The sequence below is a fragment of the Semicossyphus pulcher genome, unplaced genomic scaffold (assembly GCF_022749685.1).
Source record: "Semicossyphus pulcher isolate SPU_LCO1_2020_fin unplaced genomic scaffold, fSemPul1.0.p SCAF_15, whole genome shotgun sequence".
In the NCBI taxonomy this organism is placed as follows: Eukaryota; Metazoa; Chordata; class Actinopteri; order Labriformes; family Labridae; genus Semicossyphus; species Semicossyphus pulcher.
In genome coordinates this window covers 8,879,500-8,901,850 of record NW_027211659.1, presented here as the reverse complement: position 1 = coordinate 8,901,850, position 22,351 = coordinate 8,879,500, and the positions used below count along the sequence as shown (strand labels likewise).

Genomic DNA, 22,351 nt, shown 5'->3' with positions numbered 1-22,351 from the left:
ACAAGGACAGATACAGGAAATCTTTCCCCGGCCGAAGCAATAACTGTACAACAGCTGACCTCTGTCGAGCAGGGAACTCTCATCTCATCTCATCAATTTGCACATGATCCATCTTGAACATTTAGTGCCACTTCATCGGTGTAATGGCACTTTAACACCTTGAATCACTGTATCTGCACATTAACAACCTATACACTGCAATTGCACACTTACAACTGTGAAGACTGTATGGTACGATAACACCTCTACCTCCCTGTAATGTTTGTTTACATTTAAGTTATATGTTAGTTTTATATTTTAGATTTACTTTTCAGATATGTTTATATATAGTTATATGCATGTATATTTTAGATTAATATAGTTGAGGTTATTATTTATTATTGCTGTTTATTTTACTATGTAGTTATTTTGTACTGTGATGTAGTCGCTTTGATAACCTGCTGCTGTAACGCCACAATTTCCCAGTTTGGCATCAATAAAGTACATCTATCTATCTATCTATCTATCTATTTATATAAAACAAGACAATATTTATTCCACCACTCATAATTTTAATGTTTGACTTTTATTCTGGAGGAGACCCCGGGGCAGACCCAGAGCTAGCTGGAGGGATTATATATCCTGTCTGGCCTGGGAACGCCTCGGAATCCCCCAGGAGGAACTGGAAAATGTTGCTGGGGAAAGGGACGCTTGGGTCACCTTGCTGAGTAGGCTGCCACCGCGACCCGGCCCCGGATAAGCGGAAGATGATGGATGGATGGGCTTTTATTCTGTTATTTTTTCTCTCTTTTTCAGGTATCAATTTTACATAGACCTATAATAAAAAACATTTGCTTGACATGCTGACAAACAAGATATGTAACATAAAATGCTACGTGACACATATCTCTTTCCTTCTGTCTGTAAGATGTCATTGTTAATTTTTTTAAATGTCCTACTATATTGAAGTCTAAGAAGCTTGTCCCACCTGCTGTGTAATGTAGAAATAATTTAAGGATAGGAAAGCAATTAAACTGTAGTACAGGGCCCTTGCTATGTAATGGTTTGTTTGTCAAGGAGAAGAATTTATTTCATTAAGGTAAGGTCCCATCATCTAACACTGACAGATTTACAATTTTCTCTGCCTGCACCATAAGAAACAGCGCCAAACAGGATACCGTGGTTGAAATGGGGAAGATATTCAACAGGGTTAGTTAAATGGACTGTGGAAACTTTCGTGTGATGGAATGAATGAGCCATTGTGTTACCGTTGAAAATAAATGATTGTGCAACTTGACGCCATTACACTGAAAGTTAAATCTCAATTACAACGTCCTATCCTGGTTATGAACAAATAGCAAAGGTTTAAGTCAGCTCATACCGGTACAACAAAATGATTATTATTGTTTGAGGCTCGCTAAGTCAAATTAACGTCACACGATTTCTGCAGGAAAAGTCAGGCTGCTAAATCGAGCACAGAACAGTCGTTCTCCTGCTATTCCTTGGCCCAATAAGGGGAGCAAACTCCAGCATGTATGCATTTGTGTACTTGGACAGCTGTTTCATTTTCTCGGTACTTACCTGAATATAGATGTAAGGCAGCATTCGCGTCTGTTGTTTTTGAGCGGCAGCTGTCAACTACGGGAATAAACGCTGTCAGTTTGTCAGCTTGCTAGCTATCCGCAGCTTGTTGCTAATGTGGTGCTAACGGCTAACCTCTCTGCTTCAGTGATATTCGTTACTGAGGCGTTGTCGCAGTTTGTAAATGTGTCTCTAAGATACACGTTCACGCCAGGAAATAGGAGTTGCGGCTTACGTTGAGTTTAGTTGGGGGACAAATGGAGCTACTAAATAAGTTTATACGTAGTTGTGAATGTGGACACACCATAGTGTAGCTTGCTACCTGATACTGATGGCTACCTGTGAGCACCCTGCTAGCCACGTAAACTGCTCCTGCTAGGTGTTGACGTAGCAGGAGTAGCTAGCTTATCTCTCCTGTCAGGCTAGTTAGAGTTTATGTGAATGAGAACTACCAAGTCGTTGACAGTGCGCCTAATATACCAAATCATCCCGAAGACCGAATTCCACAGAGGACATGATTAATTGTGACTCAAAATGCTATAGCTGTACTTGAAAGTGTGGCTCGTTGATTCCTGGTCCTGTTGCATTGAGCGGATGATGAAGCGGGTCATCTGGCTGATATCAGGATTAAACAGAAGAATGATGAAGCTACTTTTTGCCCTCGCTTTGATCGCCTACATTGCCTGTAAGTACACTTATTTTATAAACTGTCATCAATTCTGTGACTCTGTTTTATACCATGCTATCCTAACTGTAACTCGTGTGAGAAGTTAAAACAGAAACATTATACTCTTTAGTTTCCCAGCACACATAGTATGCCTTTTATGACTTGTAAGACTGGTTGGACATGATTTGAAAAAACACATAATTCTTGAGAAGCCTCAGCTAAGGCAATCAGGCTCATTATACTGAAAAGATTAAATGTATTTTGTAGATGCATCCTTTAAAGCTCCTGTAAGAAGTTTTGTGCTGATTATGAAAAAGACTGAAATTAATTCTGATGACTCTGTATGATATACAAAAGCAAACCAGACCATCAGCAACAAGATTGAATATTCCTATATAGTTGTTTTTAAAGCCTGAAACTTCCTGGCAGGGGGTAGGTGTCAGGCGAAGCGATTAAATGTAAATTGCAATGAAAATTTTCAGGGCAAAAATTTAAAGTTAGCGATGCATATGACTGTTAAAGTAAGCAGGATGAGAATTTTTGTTATAAACCACCACTTAAGCATGTACAGGACAAAATCAGCAAAGAGAAAAGAGGTACAGCTTTGTCCACAGTGGATGCCAAAATCAACACAAACCAAAAGTTCCTCACAGTAGCTTTAAGTTAAGGAGAAATCCCATGAGCTGTACCATTTCATTTCCCTAAGGAAGAGAGAGTGGATATACTGGATGAATTGGTAGAGGGAATTGAGATTATTTTATGTACATTTACAGAATGCAAACTCTAAGATCAATGTTATGAAAATTTAGCTGATCAACAGGAAATGTATTACTAGCAATTTTGTTTATTTAAGGATGTTTTGCTTTAACTCTTTTTTTATCAACTTTAATAGTAAGTTGAATTTATTTTAGTTTTCTGGTTTGATAGCTAACTTTCTTTCATTGTTAAACTCTGAGAAGTTTTGATAAGCAATTATCACTAATGCCTGACCTTTTTAACGCAGCACATCTAAAATCTAAAATATCAAAAGATATCTAAAAGTATCCTAAATTTCTCCATACTTTTAAATGTCGACCGATTGACCGACATAAACATTTAAAAGTATGGAGAATGGATGCAGACATATACCCCTTTCCCACCGAAAGTAGTGCTTTGACGTGGGTTTTTCAGACTTGGGAAGACCCTTTATAGATGCTGATTGTCTCTTTTCCCATTGCCAGTGAAGTATACTCCTGTCAGTCTCTTTTCTGATGCGTCACCGTCTGAGGTCACAAACGAGCCCAAAACAGGGTTAGCAAACAGTGAAGATGTTACGGTGGTTAGGTCTTTATTGTATCTATTACTCATTCAGTCTGTTTATCAAACTTGGCAGTGACAAATTTGGAACGATGTTCGAGCGCTGCTCGGACGGAGACGGGCGGAATTTGTAGCTGAGATGACAAGGAGTCGCAGAAGTTACTGATGGTGCATAGCATTGCGCCGGAAAGGGGGCGGAGATTAGTGTGTTGACACGTTTTTTATGTTCCCATCAAATGCCGATCGGAGCCGAGGTGATAATGACCCGGGTCTACTGCAGAGTTATTTGACCCGGGTCTGAATGCCGATTGTAGTCTTTCCCACTAAGCAAAAAATCCAAGTGTTAGCGGGTGTTGGTGGATTTTTTGAACAGTGGGAAAAGGGCTATACTAACGCTTATACTGAGACTTTTAAACAGTGACTAGATTATATACTGATTGGCTTGTATTTGAAGAAATTTTGTTGGTCTTCTGTCCTTAACATGCTTTTGAGGATTGTGTTGTGGTTGCACAATGAACATTGTGTTAAAACACACGTTGTCATGTTTCTGTGTAGTTTTCACAATGAATTCTTCCATGTTTAGTAACTCAGAGACCTGTGTTATTTTCAGCGAATACAGCCACAACGGTAGGCATTTAATAAGCTGATATTCTCGGTTCATTATTTTTAACTCTCGTCATGGGTGATTGTTTTGTCTAGTAGTGCTTTGTTAGGTTGATCTGACATTTAAACTGTGGCAGACAGACACAGTGGCTGACAAGTAAAAATGATAAGATGCGTCAAGGCAGTCGTCAGCAACGCCTTTGCTAAGTTTAGAACAAGTTCAGGACCAAGCAAGGTCAAGTTAGAGTTAATGTCAAACGGTAAAATGACGACAATACGGAGTCATAGAAGCCCAAATTTGAACCAGGATTAAACCATCATCCATTCAATCATTGGTCATTGTTTTAATATTTTAAATTGTTAAATTGAATCCAAAAGTTTTACAATCCTCTTGTCAAAGAGTACGGTTGTAGGGAACACAGTTTGAGCTTTAATTTCCTCTCTTGACTTTGCCTTTCAGAAGTGTTCTTTGTGCTGAACGTGACAAAGCTTTATATGTGCACTTTACGTTCATGATTCTGGCATGTTTTGTGACAAGATTTCTTCTATTTCTTTTCCAGCTGTCTGGGGAACTTACACGAACATGAGGTAAAGTCTTTCATTCATATATTTTTATTTATATTTGATTTTTCAGTTTAGTTACAAGATGTCTTCTTTCAGGGAGTTATGGTCAAGATGCAGCATAACATATGACATAAGAAAAACAAACATGTCAGGTGGAAAGAAGTAATCCTTTTTTTTTTCATCCCATCTTGAATGGTTACGTATCAATGCACAAAACTCCCTGATCAGCATTCAGGGCAGTCCTAAAGCACTGGCACTCGGATTTCTCACCTCTACATGGCATATTCAGTGGAGGAGTGGGTTGTTTAATGAGGTTGTTTACCGAACATGATGACTGTGACCACCCTCAGCATGAGGCCATTTTACTTCTACACGTGTTGTGTAGTCTTGCATGTTGAATAACACACTTCTGACAAGAGCGAGTGGTGCTTGACATAAATCAAGCCAATATTCTTCCGCATGGGAAGTCTTTCCTTCTCTGTGAAAATAGAACCAGGCTAAAACTGGTGGGAAATTGAGTAAGATAATCCTTTATTGACCCGAGGGGGGAAATTCGGGAAATAACGGTGTACTGGCACAGTCTACCTGCTCCCATTCTTGCACTGTGATAAGTGCAAGCAAAGTTAGCATATAATAGAAATATACATTAGATGGTTTCCCCAAGAAAAAGTTGTTCGGCTTGTTGGAAAGTTTCCTTTGACCGGGGCAGGCGGCCTAGGGCATGTCATTAGAAATGACTAGGGATGCACCGATACCACTTTTTTTCAGACCAAGTACAAGTACTTACATTTGGGTACTTGCCGATACCGAGTACCGATATGAGTACTTAATATCATTACAGTTCTCATAATGACTTTATAAGCATGTTTCATTTTCATAAGATGTTCCTCACTGTCTGACTGTTACAAAGTAAATCGACATAATGACGCAACTGACATTTTAACACTCAGCTTTGTTTTACTTAAAAAAACCAAACATGACACTGCCACTACTACACTACCACACATAGTGTAAAAAAGGTCACTTGATGAGCATTCCCATTTCTGAGCGCACCTGAACGCAGCGCATCCCCCCGAAACACGGCAGTGAGGGAGACATGCCCGGACTTGTTTACTACAGAGACATCAGTGATCGCCGAATGACTTTTTTTTTTATCGTGTGTCCGCCATGAACATGTAAGTTAGTTTGCCTTAATGTTTATGTTACACTTCAGTTTGGCCGTGAGTGTATGTTAGTGCTGTCTGTGAGGACTATGCCTTTTTCTGAAAAGTGACATTGTTCCTTCTCCTCCTACCTGCTTAACTGACGGGAGGCTAACGTCAAGCTGTAAAGTGTCATCGGGTGCAGTTTTCAATTAATCGAATATTAATTTCAATTACAAGTTTGGCTTCCAACGATTATTAAAAAAAGAAATCAATAAATCCAGCACACCCCTTTCCCTCAGCAGTGTCCGTTTCCCCGCCCACACTCACTCGCCATGCTGTAGTGGCATGTAGTTCAGTCTGAGCCAAGATGACGGTGAGAGAGACTTTCGTCTACAAGAAAGGTAAAAGTAAATCCGTTGTTTGGAGACACTTTAGTTTCAAAGAGTCTGATGAGGAGCAACAACAAATACTGTGCAAGAATTTGTTACACGGAACAGGACCAATTTGTTAACTCACCTGAAATTCAATCACCGTTGCCCATGACGAAACAATAAAGGAGCGAAACACAGAGAGAAGTGACCAATTCATCAATAATGAACAACACAGCAACACAGTCGTCGATAAAGGCCACTTAATGCAACTGCATAACCGCCCAGCTCACAAAGACATAAAGAAATAACAGATGCCTTACATTCTTCCAACTTAAGACATGTGCCCAATTAGTAAATTAAATAAAATGAATATCACACTTTTAACGCCTGCGTTGGGTCATGTGTTGCTACGTAACAACATTCGTCAAGTGAAGAGCTGTTTTCTGTGGCCTTGTGATAATGGCTGCCATCATCTCACGCCCTTGTCCTTGTCTTTTTCATTCTCTTGCCATAGATCAATACAAGAACACGGAGAAATGAAGATTGAGCAGAGAATTGATGAAGTGAGTGTGACACAGAAAGCTGTTCTTTCCCCTGTTAAGATGTCGTCTTTTACAGGTCCAAGGAGCTCTGCTGCACATGTTATTACACATTTACCAGAATACAACCTTGACCTCGACAAACAATACGATTAGGCTGAAGTGTGTCTATTAAATGTACGTTCATTCGCTTTTTCTAGACGGCATTCTTATGTGCTGGGAAAAATCACATTTCACATCTTTTTACCTTTGACTAGCATGCTGCTAAAGACTTGAACAATGAACCATTTTAAAAGCGATTTCTGAATACAATAGTCAGAAGTGAAATAGGCCTTTAATGGGCCATGAAATGATTAGGAAGGCTGCGATCAATGGCTTTTTTTTTTACGTTACACTTATTCTGCTACGGCCAAAGAAATGACTTTCTGTTTGGGCTGATGACATAATTGAATAAATTGTCAAATGGCCATAGTCCTGAGAAAAATGTGGGAATGCACGTTTTTTTTCTTTTGTTCCCGTGAACATTGAATGTCTTTATTGACAGACAGATTACCACAGTTACAGCACGTGTGCGCGGCAGATGGCCGCAGGCATGCAGCAGGATTATAACTCAGAGCTGTTGTTTTTTTATGCCTCAACACCCGTGACAGTCGTGGCCGGAGGCATTTTATTTTCAGGTTGTCCGTCTGTCTGTCCGTCCGATTCTTGTCAATACAATATCTTAGGAAAGCCTGGAGGGTCTGTCTTCAAATTTGGCACAAAGGTCATCTTGGACTCGATGATGAACTGATTCGATTTAGGTAATCGAAGGTCACTGTGACCTCATTAAGCATGTTTTTTGCCAATAATGGAAGAAATTGAATAGGATTTATTATAAGTCAATATATTGATATATATTATAGTGATAATATACAAGTCAATACCTAATATCTGTTTATTAACCTCCTCCACGGTCTTATAAATGTCAGGACAGACATTGACTTGATTATTATTATCACTTCCTTGAATTTGTCAAATGATGAGTAATCAGTTTTGTTATGAACAGTAAAGGCAGAACTGGAACAGACCGTACTGTTTGTTCCTCCATTAGGACCAAATGAACTGAACTACAGGCTTTAAAAGCAGTGAGATTAGATTGAACCAGTCATGTAACAGCGTATTGATTTTGAGAAGACTATTATTTTGGAGCTGAAACTGGAATAACCTCTGACATCATTGATAATAACGGAAAGGAAGCTCCGGGACGTCAATACATCATCAGAATAATTTGAACTGTATCCTGACCTGAGCGCAGGCCCTTCTAGTCCCAAAAATGTAGTTTATGAGGTTGTCCGCATTCAGACATATTGAGTATAACTTTTAATGATGCACAGAAGGAGATTGAAATACAGTAGACGAGTTTGAGCTCAACGATTTCCTCAACATGTCTGACAAATTCGTGGATGTGACCTGTTTTTAATAGCTGCCAGAAACCTTCAGTTAAAGATTAAAGTGAGCAATTTAGTGATAAAATAAATTAAAAGATAAACATCCTGGGCAGACACTCCATTGATAATACCATTACATGCTCCATGATAACCACATCAAATGACCAATACTAGTTTAAAAGTGCGACTATAGAGAATACAGCGATTCTGCCATAACTGAAGAATACAAAATACAGAATTAATGTACTGCACGAGTCAGGACGATAATATGTTGCCGTATCAATATTTTGTCCCACCCCTAGTGACACATGTCAAACACACAAGTGTCACACTCTTCCACCTGTTTCTGACCCGCTGCTCTATGCTGAAGGATTGGCGTAGTAGATGTGGTCGTATATATGTTACTTAAATAGCATCAATATACCTCCCATTTCGCTCAACCATGTCCCACACCCTTTGACAATTCCTGGCGTACAAGTTGTGAAATACCTAAATTAATAAACATCCACATTTCAAGGTAACAATATGGTGTTCATGCTCTTGACTCTTTTCTGCGTGTTAAAAAAAAAAACATTTATTGGTTTTTTTTTTGGTTTTTTTATTTGTTATGGTTTGGTGACTATAAATGAAAATTGATAATTATATTAATAAATATATAGAAATGGACTCGCTAGTTTATTTACGCTTAGATAATGTGAAACAACAGAGAAGAGCAGGTTTTATATCGGTGTTCCTTTTTTATACCTTAAAGTAAGGTTTGGGTTAAATAGCCATCCGTGCAAATGTAGGGTTATACCTTGGTTTCCAAATGGCGTACAGAGGTCTTAAAGTCTTAAAGCATTTCATTTAATTTTGTCTTATTATTATTATTTTTTAATTCTTCTTTAATGCATCTTAAATTTAACAAAAAGTTTTTAGGGTTTTTATTGTTCACAGTGAAAAAATGAAAACTGCATACTTCCGTGTTTTTCCAGAATGACGTTTTTAAAAAGGTCGCCTCTGAAATGGGCCGTTCAGAACAGCTGCAGGTGGAGGGACAGCGCGGTGCGGCCCCTCCCCCACGTGGGATCGCACAAGTAGGGGAGGGGCTATGCTGTCACTCCAAATACTGTCAGCCAATCGCGGCTGAGGTCTGACCTTTGAATGGCAAAACGACTTGTTCGTTTCAGAAGGAAGGAGAGGCTCAGAAAAATAATTAGATTAAAATATTCAAATTTTAAAATGAAACAAACTTTACCAACGTGATTCAAAAACACATTAGAATTGGATAGGATAGGATTGTCATTCCTACACCACTTTGTTCTGTGTTTAAGGGGATTAGTTACATCTTGGGGGGGATTTTCTTTACATATAGTTCACACATTTGTCAGTGATTGAAAAGGTACATGGATAAATGAGTATGAATATGACACGGACCAACACTGACACTGTACACTTTCATTAACATGCTGGTGTGATAACATGATAACAGACACTTAAGGGACAATTCAGTACGACACTGTATTGAATTATATTAATCAGCATTGACTTGTGCTCTCATCTCACGTCTCTCTCGCTTCTCGTCTCGCTGCAGGCGGTGGCTCCTCTGAGAGAGAAGATTCGTGATCTGGAACAAAGGTGTGTATCCCCTTATTTACAAGTTCAAATATACACACACACACACACGCACACACACACAAATGAGTTACAGTAAAGGGTTGAGAAACCTGTCTGCAGACCTGACGGTCACCATCCCTTCTCACTGTCAATACAAGCATATTTTCTGTAATTAAATACCTGCTCAGTGAAAGGTTAATGGGCTTTTTATTGGCGTTAAGAATTTCCTCTCCGGCTGCCAGATGTTTGAAAATGGAAAACCATAAAACATAACGGCAAGATTAGAAGTCACACGTGCTTGTTATGACTTCTGCAGAGCAGGCCATCCAGTTATAGTAAGATTATGATTAATGTTTATGATTATTCGTGTCAAATTTGATGCTTTGAATGCTAATGAGGCGGATGATTGCAGACCTGTGAGCCCTGAGTCCCTACTGCAGCCTGCTTTCTATAAACCTGCAGTATGGCAAAGGATTAAAAGACTCCTTTAACATGAACAAACATGAGCAGCGTAGTCTTGTTATCCTGTCTAAAAGAGCAGAGCAGGGCTCTCCAAAAACATGCAGCGAACGCTTGTGTATTGTGTTTCAGCTCAGAGATATTGTTCTGTTTTGCTTTTAGGGCTGCCCCTTAAAAATCAACTTCCATTCCGTCAGTTAAATCCCTGCATCTTTGTTGTTTACAGCTCCTTCATTGTACAAAGGGCACTGCTGTAGCAACAGCACGACAGCCTGTACTCTACATTAAAGCAGTCTCAAAGCAAACTCAGTGTTCAGCATTCTTGAGGGTTTTTACCAGGAGCCGAATTATCTGAAGAGGTCTCTTCCTGTCCTGAACAAACAGACCCTGCTCCGTTCTTTCTTCTCATGTTCGTCTTCTCTCTCCCAGTTTTTCTCAGAAATACCCGCCTGTGAAATTCCTGTCAGAAAAGGACCGGAAGAGAATTTTGGTAAGCAACAAACACACAACTTCAGATTCAAATCATATTCACAATAAATGTTGTACTAGGGTCAGACGCTTCATTGAGCCACTTCAGCAGCACGTTATCATGAAGTGAATGCAAATCATCAAGGGGCTGAAAACTTCTGCTCTAATCCTGAATAATCAAAAAAAAAAAGTAATAATCTCGAAGATTTTCATTCAAATAAATGTGGCCCTATGGCCCACTGATGACAGCCTTTGCATCTGCATTTTTATAGACTGGGTGTCTGTGGCGACATTATAAGAAAACATCACAAGCGGCCAGTTAGTGACGTGTTTTCCATCAGCCAGCAGTGGTTGGTCTGCCAGAGACCAATCGATCTCTAAAGATCGATGACTACAGATACAACTTCAAAAAAAAGTGAAAATCCAAAGAAAAATAAACAAATTGGACGCTCAGATGAAGGCAAACAGTCTGAAAAGGAAAGCGACCGTCAGCGAGGAAAATCAAGAGTTACAGCCGTTACAAAGGGAGCCAACCGTAGACCACTGGTCAAATTTGGAAGTGTCCTTCTACAATTAATGTAGAAGAATTGCAATTAGGGGGCACCAAAGAGAACGAAACTGAAAACTTCAAGATTCGAGAGTTTAAATTAAACCCAAACATAAGATTTGAATAGCACAGGTGGAACACATTTTAAGATTAAGTGCTGCCTGAGATTGTCAGCTCTGGTCAAGAGCAGGTCCGTCAGATGTTTGTTGTTTAAGACGCACGTCGCTGTTTTTACAGTTGAAAAGGAAATGTTGTTTTTTACGCAACCTGGAAGTCAGTGTTGTAATTAGGCCCTCAGTCCACAATCCAGGTGTGGATGAAGATATCTAAACATCTACATGAAGCTTGACACAAAATTCTGCACAGACATTCGACGTTCCACAACAATGAATCGTAGCGCTATCGCTGCACGATGTGTCGTTTAACAAGCAATTGCGATGTGTGCAAGTGCAATAGTCACATCGCAGGAGGTGCGAGAGTGAAGCAAATGAAGTGAAACACGTCAAACAGCTACTTTATTGTTGCTCGGTGCAAAACGAAAAAGTTTGTCACTAGTGCAACAGAGCACAGAGTGACTGACCACTGAGTTGCAGAGTCCGTGCTGCTGTTGCAGTTTTGGCCGTCGCTCCTAGCAGGAATATTTATTTATATCGTACTTGCCAAGTTATTTGCTGAGATCCAGGAACAGTGCAACATTTCTAATTAGGTGAGCCAAGACAATTTATAAATACACCCCCAGGTGAGCGAGACATATTTTGTAAACAGAAAATAAGACTTATGATTTAATGTTGGCGAGAGTTAACATTTGAGAAGATCACATTTCACACAATACTCAGCTGTACACACTGCGTATGACTTCCTCTGTCAGATTGATTGAATGGTAGCAATGCTGCTTCGTTCCCAGATCTTATTCAGTCAATTTGGGGTGTTACATTTCAACATAACCGAAAGGAAGAATTGCCATGTCTGGGAAAATTTTTATTTTAATGGTACACATTTTTTATTGATTTTTTTTCTTTGTATGAGGTGTCGGTGAGGACGCTCAACTCTATCAGCTCTGCTTGTAGTCGTTTAGATGCACAAATGTCCTGCAGTATATCAGTGAAATGGCGCTGAAAGTTGTTATACAAGTAACGTTTCACTGTACACATAATTGTTTCATAAAGTTTCTTTTCAGAGGACATTTTCAAACAATGCGGGTTAAACAATACATGGTGGCTAATTCTATTCAGCTGCGTCCGTTTCAGGGTCCTGCTACTGTTCATGCCGGATCAATGTCACACCGTCGGGGCTTACTAGGGCACATGAATGGAACAAGTCAAAATGTTGTTTGTCAGAAAGGCATTTATGAAGCCTTCACTGCTGCCCGGAGTAGTTAAAAACAAAAGGCATAATAGGCATAACTGTTACACACACACACAGACAATGATCACTCAATTGTGTACAGGCTCAAAAGCAGTGTTTCATCTCTCGCCTTTTTAAAATGTCCTTTACTGATGTTATCGTACATGTTTATGTTTTAACCAGATCACAGGCGGAGCAGGTTTTGTGGGCTCCCATCTGACTGACAAGCTGATGATGGATGGCCACGAGGTGACTGTGGTGGACAACTTCTTCACGGGAAGGAAGAGGAACGTGGAGCACTGGATCGGCCACGAAAACTTTGAGCTCATCAATCACGATGTGGTGGAGCCTCTCTATATCGAGGGTGAGCGAGAGAGTAAATGTGGGAGGTGATGAGTTGTTTTGTTTAAAATTGAGTCACCGTAAACAAGAAAAATAAATTGTAAAAATGAGTGATTTCAATTTAAAAGAACCTGCTTGAACTATGGACGGATAAAAACCGCCTACAATCTGCTCACTGAAGCGCATCATTATTCTCTGGCCGAGATGAAAACCACTAATTGCATTTACCTAGAGACGGTAATCCACAGTGTTTTTATCTTCATTTATCTTAATTAGTTTCCCCCAATGATTCCATTGTGGTTGTCAGAAAATAACCATTCTTTACTCTGATGCATAACCCGCTTTAAAAAACAGTGTCTGCAAAATGTTTGCCTCATTAAATATCATTTAGAAATTGCTCTGCATGCGGCACATGTACGTGATGTGTACAACCGCCTATGTGGATGAAGCTCTGTTCTAAAAACAAAGTTACATTTTTTTTTCTCTTCTATGCAGATACTGTAAACAACTCATGAAAACTGTTGCTCACACCCATAATGGAGATGAGCAACGCAAAGTATATACACAGTAATAGTGCAGAGTCGGAGCGAGAAACTGCCTGTCAGAAAAACACAAAACGCAAAAGTTTAGAAAGACAACATAGTTAAAAACAATGAAGAGTTTGACACACAGCAGCGTCAACTCTCAGTATGAATATAGCCTTGCTCAGTCACCTCCAGTGTTTGGAAGTGAAAAAATGTTTTTAAGCAGTTAAGTTGCCAGTGGAATAGATTTGTTAAACTGGTTGTCACGGCCGTGCTTCTAGCTTTGATGTCTTTTATATTAGAAAGCAGCAGTTTACAGAAGTGCCCCTTTTTTCGATCTATAATTCCCTCCAAGCACAGACAGAAACTTCCTTTCTGCCTGTGGCTTTCTTGCTACATGTTTATTGAAGGGTTCAATATAAATACGATGTTTCGATAAACAAAAAATAACATTCACAGCAATTTGAATAACATTAACCAAAGTAAAATACGAACAAACAGAACAATGACCTCGCTGGCTGCATGCTACCAAAGGGAATAGGCTTGCGAGGTGTCTTAGCGGAGCAGAGAAGTCCCTGCTTCCTGTTGCCGGCAGGTGACGTGAGTCTTACTAATGTAAGAGCAGCCAAACGAGACTTAAAATGTAACTTTAAAATAAAAGCACCACTACTTATATTAAACGAAACAATGAATAACAATGTAAGTGTAACATAATACCAAACCAAATGATTTCTCAGTTTTAATATTAATAAGGGAAACAATCCAATGGAAACGTTAAATTACAGAATCATTTTATGAAACCTCAACCACAAAAATGTATTGGAGTTGGTAAAGATGCCCAGAGTTAAGAAGTTAAAGGCAGAATAAGCATTTTGTCAACAACACATTCACACTGGGCCCCTCCCCCTGGGCTCTTCGTCACCAGAAGCTCACGCTCACTCTCTCGTGCGAGAACACGGCCATCCCGCCGAGCTAACACCGACAGCATCACAGCTACCTATGCGCTAGCACGCTAACCGCTGGTTTCCGTTGCGCCAGCTCGTCCTACCCGGTTTGAGGCCCCTACCTGTCCAACAGAAAGAAGGCCAACTCTGCATCGCACCACTCCCACACTCACCTATACGCTGTGATTGGCTCAGGGAACCACGACAGCGCCCCTCCTGAAAAACGTCCCGTGCAAAGCAAAACAACAGAATAGATGCAGAGGGAAGGGTCTCACAGGGGTCTGCACACACACTCACCTACACACATGTATAGAGGCCCATAAGTGATGATTTATATTATATTATATTTGTAAAAGTCTATATTTGATTTTTCTAGGAAAATCCTACTTACTATACCTTTAAATTATCTTTTCTGGTCAATCCGTTAAACCATAATAATGTCAAGAGAAATGATCAATGCAGAAGCTTCACTGTATATCAGCTTCAGTGAGATTATCTTCATGTGCAGCGGTGCACTTGAGTTGTCTGCCTGAAACTCGCTCACAGGCTTCACTCCAGTTTATGCTAAGAAGACCTTGGATTGCACCATTACAATATAATGATTCATGGACAGTAGTAGTGGCGGACAGATCTGATATGACTGATTAGAATCGTCCTTTTGCATCGAACAGTGTTGTTATAAAACAGTTTGTCTCCCACATCCTGGCATGCCGGCGGCGTAACGTCTCACACAGGCTTCCTGAACACACCGCAGCATCATTGAGTTGTAAATATGCATGTGTTACACAAGCACCAAAAGACAAGCTGTAAGAATCTCTCTCTCTAGTGAACACAGAAGCATAATATAACTCTTATCACGTGCGTTTCTTTTTTTGTAATGTCATTTTCTTCTCTGCAATATCATAAATTCTCACGGCTTTGAGGGTCTGTGATCTTACTGTGTAAAACAGAGGGAGATGGGATTCTCTGTTGGCATATTAAGAAAGAATTAAGATGGGTGGTGTCTTGCCAACTCTATGAAAATTGCTTGGCCACCCCATGATGTCCCTCGCCTGTCCTCGGGGAGATATCCTTGCATTTTGTTGGTAAAAGAAAACAGGGGAAAAAAACGTGTAAATAACTTTAAAAAAAGTAAACTTACAACGGACACCGGGAGCGTTTCTATCACTGTGCAGGACGATCAAATCTGACGTCCGTGTCTCTGCATTATATCGAGTAAATTGTGCTTCAGAGTTGGAAGAGAAATGTTGAGAGAACGAGCTGTGAAAGTGAAAATGTTTTTGCTTCATGAATCAGAAGGTCATGCCTTCAATAGGCGGGGACATTCTGCTGGAGGAAAGCTGAAATGAATGTGGTGGGCCAGAAAATGGAAGGATGACAAGGAGTGCAAGATAATGAGCCACTGATGGTCGAGGGAGAAAAACTTACTGTGGGCATATAAGTCGATTTGACGTTGTTGTAGTGGAAAGCACATAGTTGGCGGTTTAAGTGTAAGCTACAGTAAGTGCACAAACTGCGCGATCAGATGTGAAAGAGCCGCCGCTGGCAGGAATTCAAATTCACTTACTGACTTTAAAGTATCAGGTGAGCGTGACCTTGTTCGTGTTTTCTTTAATACTCAAACTATGTACAAGGAGAGATGTTCTCATTCCTGTGCTCTGAGCTAGTAAAGGAGCAAGTAGCTAATCTTATTAGTTCACCTTTTTTTATTTCAGTCCTTAATATTTGGAAAGGAGATAATTCAGTCATTTTATTTCACTTAAAGAAGATTTGTGTGATATTTGCTTTGGCACTGCAATTTTTGGTGCTCCCAAGTTTTGGACAAAGTTAAACATAGAACAATAAGACATTAAAGATACAATTAAATGTTTGTGCTCTTGAGCGCCTCCCATTGGCGAAAATTAGTGACTACAAGAGCACTCTTCCGAATTCAATCAGACGTCTCCGGCTGGCTCCCTTTGTCGTGGTTGAAACTCTTGATTTTCCTCGCTTTCCTTTTTAGATTTGCCTTCATCTGAGCGTCCAATTTGTTTCTTTTTCTTTGGATCTTCACTTATTTTTGAAGTTGTATCTGTAGTCATCGATCTTTTCTTTGTTTGTTCAGCCATAGTAGATTACCGTTTCTTAGCAATGCTTTCAGAAACTGGAAGTGCATCCGCTTAGCTCCGCCTACCCTCTCTGGCAGACCAACCACTGCTGGGTGATGGAAAACGCGTTTAACTGGGCGCCGCTTGTGATTTTTTTCCACGAATGACCCCAAGTCCTTAATAATACTGTATACTGCAAATGCAAAGGCTTTCATCAGTGGGCCATAGGCTCAATCGCCATTGTGTTAGCTCATTCGGTGATAGATAACGACTTAACAGACTTTATTTACATGAAAAAGTTCTTGATTTTAACTTTAAAGCCTTCTCCTCATTAATAGTGCCGACTTTTACTACAGTGGAAGTCCCCCAAACCACCATCTACCTCCCAGTGGTTCACAGACACTGTGTCCTTTTATAAAACTGGAAAAAATAAGACACTCCAGTAAAGGAAACCTTTGCAAATGTTATAAAAGATGGAAAGCCTTCATAGATCCCTGTAATTCTATGAAAACGCTGCCCCCTGATCAATCCGTCCCCCTCTCTGTCCTCTCTGTCTCTTTCTTTTCTTCTGTCTTGAGATTATATCACTGCCTACCATATTTGTTTTTTATCGCTAGCCCCTTTGACACTGCCAGTTCAAAGCCTCTGTTACGTTCCGTCTTCTATACAAAACGCACGCAGGCGTGATGGTGGGGTGAAGTCGTTCCACCTCTGAGCTGGCATCGGCGGTAGTAACAAAGGCGAGACGGTGTCTGTGTAAACTGCAGAGCCGGCCGGGCGGAACAGTGCTGTGTGTGTGTGTATTCGAAGCACGCGCTGTTTGTATACACCTCACACATGCTTTGCCTTTACGCCGGCGTTGCTTGGTCCAATGTAAAATGGCAAAGGCTGCATGAGGACGGAGCTTTGTTACGGCACTGAGGCAGAACCGCAGTGTAAAAAACAGCTACTGTCTGATTATTTGTTGTGTGTGTATTAAAAAAAAAAAGAGAGAGCTCCAGAAGTGTTGTAACATGTCACATAGTATGTAATACATGTTTTTCTCTGAGTAAAAGAAAAAAACGATTGGTTTCTCAAGTTGAGATAAATAATGTTTCTTCTTCTCTTCTTTTTACAGTGGACCAGATCTACCACCTGGCTTCTCCAGCCTCTCCTCCAAACTACATGTACAATCCCATCAAAACACTCAAGACCAACACAATAGGAACTCTTAACATGCTGGGTGAGTGCACGCTACTCACTCAGATCGTACGAGGGGAAAGAAGGACAGGCCTTCACTGTATATAAGGTTGATTTAAAAGCCAAACTGTATCACCGCACTTTAACCCAGTGAGGATTGTTCTAAATGTTGCTTTTTGTAAAACTTTTTAATGTTCTAAATGTCTCATTTATTATTTCTTATGCAGTTAGAAATTGATAAAGATTCTTCAGTACTTGGCTGAGATTTTAAATGTTTCATTCATTGTTTTTCCCCTTGTAGTATGAAGCAAAAGAGAAAGACACCTCGCCACTTACTTCACAGTTATTCTCCATAATTACATTCTCAGAATTTCTGCCTGCATGCCATCTGCTTATGGTTAAAATATAAAATCTTTTTACCACAGCACTTCCCATGACCAAATCAGGCTGCAGAACCTTGTATTATACATAATATCATTATTGATAAATAATCAAATTGAAGGGAAGATTTGTCATGGGTAGAAGATACATGATTTCATCTTATTCTAGGACTGCTCCGATCAATTTCTACTTCAGTGAAAAATGAAAGCTGAATCCCAAAAGTCAAATTAAAGTGCTTTTTCTTTTTCAGTGTTTTTAGATAAAGCTTTAAAGACGAGCTCCAGTCTTGGTTTAGGACATATCAGATACAATTTATTATTTCAAGCAGAGCATTTTATATGTTTTTGCCCTGAAAAAAACGTTTAATTACCTTGTAAAAATCCTCCCAAGGCATCTCCTCCTTCTCTCTCATCTGCATAGGCCCCGCCCACTATGCACATTTCCAAAACAAAACGCGTCTCTGCCATCGTTTAGTGGCAACTTGTTGAAACTTAGCTAGCTTGAAATGTAGTAATTAGTAGTGACGTTAACGTTAGTAGTCAGCAGTGAGTTTGCGAAATTGACAATGACGGTTACCATTGGTTGCACATAATGAAATGCACAGCGTCACCCCGTCCATTAACGGGATTGGCTCCTTAGGTTTGTGACGTCTCAAACCTGCCAATCTGAAAACGTGTTGTTCAGCCTGTCCTTGGTACACTGCATTTTAAAAGCAGACAGGCCCAGCCATGGAGATGACTGCTGATGTTGTCCCTGATATGTCTTGTAGCACATGAAGAACACCACATGGAGATGTTTACAAGGTTAAACACTTGATTTACACGGCTTTAACTGTATGAATATTAACATAAACTATAGTCAGAATAATATTTGTTATATTCATATTTAATAGGCTGTGCAGCAGTGGCTGTGGTAAAGTATGTGCTGTCTTACTTGTTGCTTATCTGTGAATACAGTCAGGTTGAGGCCAAGGTTTGATCTCCTTTGTTTCTTATTGATAAGGCCGTGTCACTGTTTTGTTTGTCTCATAGGTTTGGCCAAACGTGTAGGCGCCAGACTTCTCCTGGCTTCTACTTCTGAGGTATATGGAGGTAAGAGAGACGCCTCCCACTCACCTCATACTGTTCTTTACATAACCAGACTGAAGTGCTGCTTTTCAATGACTCTGTGGGCTAACATTGTGGCTAGGATATCCGACGGATGTGTATTGGCATTGTAAGTGATGAGAGATAAATTTGTTAGAGCAGCAGCCCTCAGCAAAATGCAGCTGCTGCAGCAACCTCATCCCACGATTTTACATTATAATCACCTCAGAGATCTTTTATGTGTCCACTGATGATAAATCATGTGTTAAAACTTTCGCGAAGTCTGCCAGCGTTGGCATTCCTGCCACATATATGTGTTTAATAATTTAAGGAGGCCACCTGTCCTGCACATGGCTACACTGGCTAATCACCGTTTTTTCTTCTTCACTGTTTACATTCTAGTCAGTCGCTCATGAACAGGTTCCCAAGCATGTATTGATGAATTGTTTAAGGCTCTCAATCTCTCTCATCTGACAACACCAACTGAAATATTCTATAATGTATTGTGCAAAGTAGCCAGAGAGAGTCAGACATCTGAGCGTCATCCTAACATCCTTTATCTTTGTCTGTTTTGTGCTGATGTGAAGCAGACTTTTCTTGGCAGTTCACAAGTGGAATGCAAAATGCAAAGCATACTATCACAAATCAACCTTGTATGATTCATTGTAAAAAACAAAATAATTAAAAATCCAAATTGTTTGTGTTCCAGATCCAGAGGTTCACCCACAGAATGAGGAGTACTGGGGGCACGTGAACCCGATTGGCCCTCGAGCATGCTACGATGAAGGGAAACGTGTGGCAGAGACCATGTGTTATGCCTACATGAAACAGGTATCATCACTGTCACTCTACAGTACTCATTTAAAAAATAACAGGCTTGAGAGAGGTGATTTTTTTCTCTTGAAGTTGATGTACATGGTCATCTCTGTGACATTCATCCAAATACTTTGTAATAACGCTAACATTTTGTAAATGTAATTATAAAGCTAAACTTGAATTATGCAATATCTGCTGAATATCAGCACCGCTGTGAGTCGGTTGTAGGCACAAGGCCTCAGGCCGAGTGCCGAAGATAGCAGTGCAAACGGTTCATTATTTTTGGCTGACCTCCGGGGTCAGCCCTACACATGGGTCTGTATATGACTGACTGAGTAACTGACTGAGTGAGTGACGGTACTTTCAGAGCCGTACAGAGAGAGAGTTGCGACATCGCAATGGCGGATCATGGAGCATATTGGACCTTTACTGACGCGACTCTCTGTCTATACGGCTCTGGATACTTTGTTCGGGGAGTAGGCGGGGCTGCTCCTCCGCTGTCCTCACCTATGTCCGCAGCGCGCACCTGCTTTCCAACACGTTGTCATTGGCCTCATAAGGACAGTCCTTGTAACACATTGCCCACTAAAGCGCACATTGAGCTAATGCGGTCAGCCACATACTAGGTTTTGACCTAGTCTTGTTTACTCGGCTAAGTCAACTAGTTCCAAAACTTAAAGGAAACTGGACTTTTGTTGCCAAGCAACCCAAACATTCTCCTGCACTCTGTGTCTACAGGTTACCACAGATCAGCTGTTTTTTATCATGTGCATTTGTTTTTATCAACAACCAGTGAAATAAGAGTCTGCTGTGTGATTCAGATGTACCAGCTTGATCAATGTAGACATACACAGTCTTCACTGTTAATTAACAGTATTTAGAACACCTAGCTGAGGCGGAGTGATGTTGCTCTCTACATCGTTGACAGCCCTAGTTTAAACTGTTGTTTATTCCATCTCCTTACAATTCTTTTCAGTACCAAAATCTGTTTATTCTAACAGGATAATAAAATAATTAGTTTAACCTCATCTGGTCTCTCTCAGTATCACAAAAGTGATCATATACTGTGTCGCGGCTGAAAAAGTAAAGATAGATTTGCCTGCATGTGACCTTAAACATCTAAATAACGTTGGGAGTCTGTTGTTTAATTCTCCCGTTATGACTTGATTGATGCCAGCCTTTGATGAAGAGATATGATTGACTCGTCTTGCCTTTCCTTCAGGCAGGTGATATTTATTTATCTGCCTCGTCTCCTGCTCCTCCTCATTATTTTTTTCACACCTGCTGGGAGAATTCTCGGAAATTGCCGCCATTCGATATCCAACTGTCAGTCGTTTGTGCACAAGGACAAGAATATCGCAAGTTCAATCTATTGCCCAGTCATGTAATCAAAATTCATTAACATTTAAAAACTGATGAGTGTAGGTTATGCAGTCTGCTCCTCAGACACAAGGCAAGATGACAAACTGTGCATCTGTTGACTTCTTATTATTATCATCCATTTAAACTAGGGGCTGTCAATCGATTAGATATTTAATCGCGATTAATCGCATGGTTGTCCATAGTTAACTCTACCTTAGACATATTTTTCAATTTTGTAATGATAAATGGACTGTACTTATATAGTGCTTTTCTAGTCTTTGCGACCACTCAAAGCTGCTTTTACACTACATATCTCATTCACCCATTCACACACTGATGGCAGAGGCTGCTACGTAAAATGCCCAACTGTCAATCAGATATCACATTCATACCCGGGAGCAATTTGGGGTTCAGTGTCTTGCCCAAGGACACTTCGACATGTAGCCTGAGGGAGCCGGGGATCGAACCTCCGACCTTCCGATTGAAAGACGACCGACTCTACCACTGAGCCATAGCCGCCCCGTAATCCTGTTATCAACATGAGAATGTTTCCTTTATTCAAGTGCAGCGTTCCAAAACAATGACAAATACTGTCCAGAATATTCTACAGAATAACCGCAAAGGTACTGCATGCTCAGAAATATGCTGAAAGCATAACATGGCAAACTGAAGCCCAACAAGCAACAACAGACGGGCATATTGACCTGAATGTAACATTCCTAAGTAATAAGTCATTGAGTCTGCAGTAGGAGATAAAAATCACATTCTTTCAGTCAAAGTTTAATCACTTAAAGACATTTTTCACAACCTGGAGCTCTCTGCATCAGCTGTGTGCTTTGCCAGCAAGTGGTGTTTAAGACTCGACGTACTCCGGTGGTAACTCCATTCACATCGACAGTCATTACAAATAACTTTTGTCTTGTTGAGAGAACCATCTAGCAGGGCTTTGAGGCATTTAAAAGATGCGTTTCTTTATCCATTTCTTCTCACAGAGGTTTGTTCTGCTTGCTTTCCACAACATTGCGGCTGCAACGCTGCGTGATTT

At 40.2% G+C, this 22,351-nt stretch overlaps 1 protein-coding gene across 1 annotated transcript in view; it reads left to right on the top strand.

Annotated features, from left to right (window-relative positions):
• Nucleotides 1-1,471: 1,471 nt before the first annotated feature.
• The window catches only part of uxs1 (UDP-glucuronate decarboxylase 1), a 42,184-nt gene continuing 21,304 nt past the window's right edge, over nt 1,472-22,351 (top strand). Inside the window, exons 1-9 of the mRNA XM_069663000.1 lie at nt 1,472-2,245; nt 4,687-4,714; nt 6,721-6,769; nt 9,746-9,789; nt 10,657-10,717; nt 12,770-12,950; nt 17,601-17,705; nt 19,075-19,134; nt 19,838-19,959. Of these exons, the coding sequence (XP_069519101.1) occupies nt 2,155-2,245; nt 4,687-4,714; nt 6,721-6,769; nt 9,746-9,789; nt 10,657-10,717; nt 12,770-12,950; nt 17,601-17,705; nt 19,075-19,134; nt 19,838-19,959 (741 nt within the window). The 5' untranslated portion in view covers nt 1,472-2,154. The remainder of the gene's footprint in view (nt 2,246-4,686; nt 4,715-6,720; nt 6,770-9,745; nt 9,790-10,656; nt 10,718-12,769; nt 12,951-17,600; nt 17,706-19,074; nt 19,135-19,837; nt 19,960-22,351) is intronic.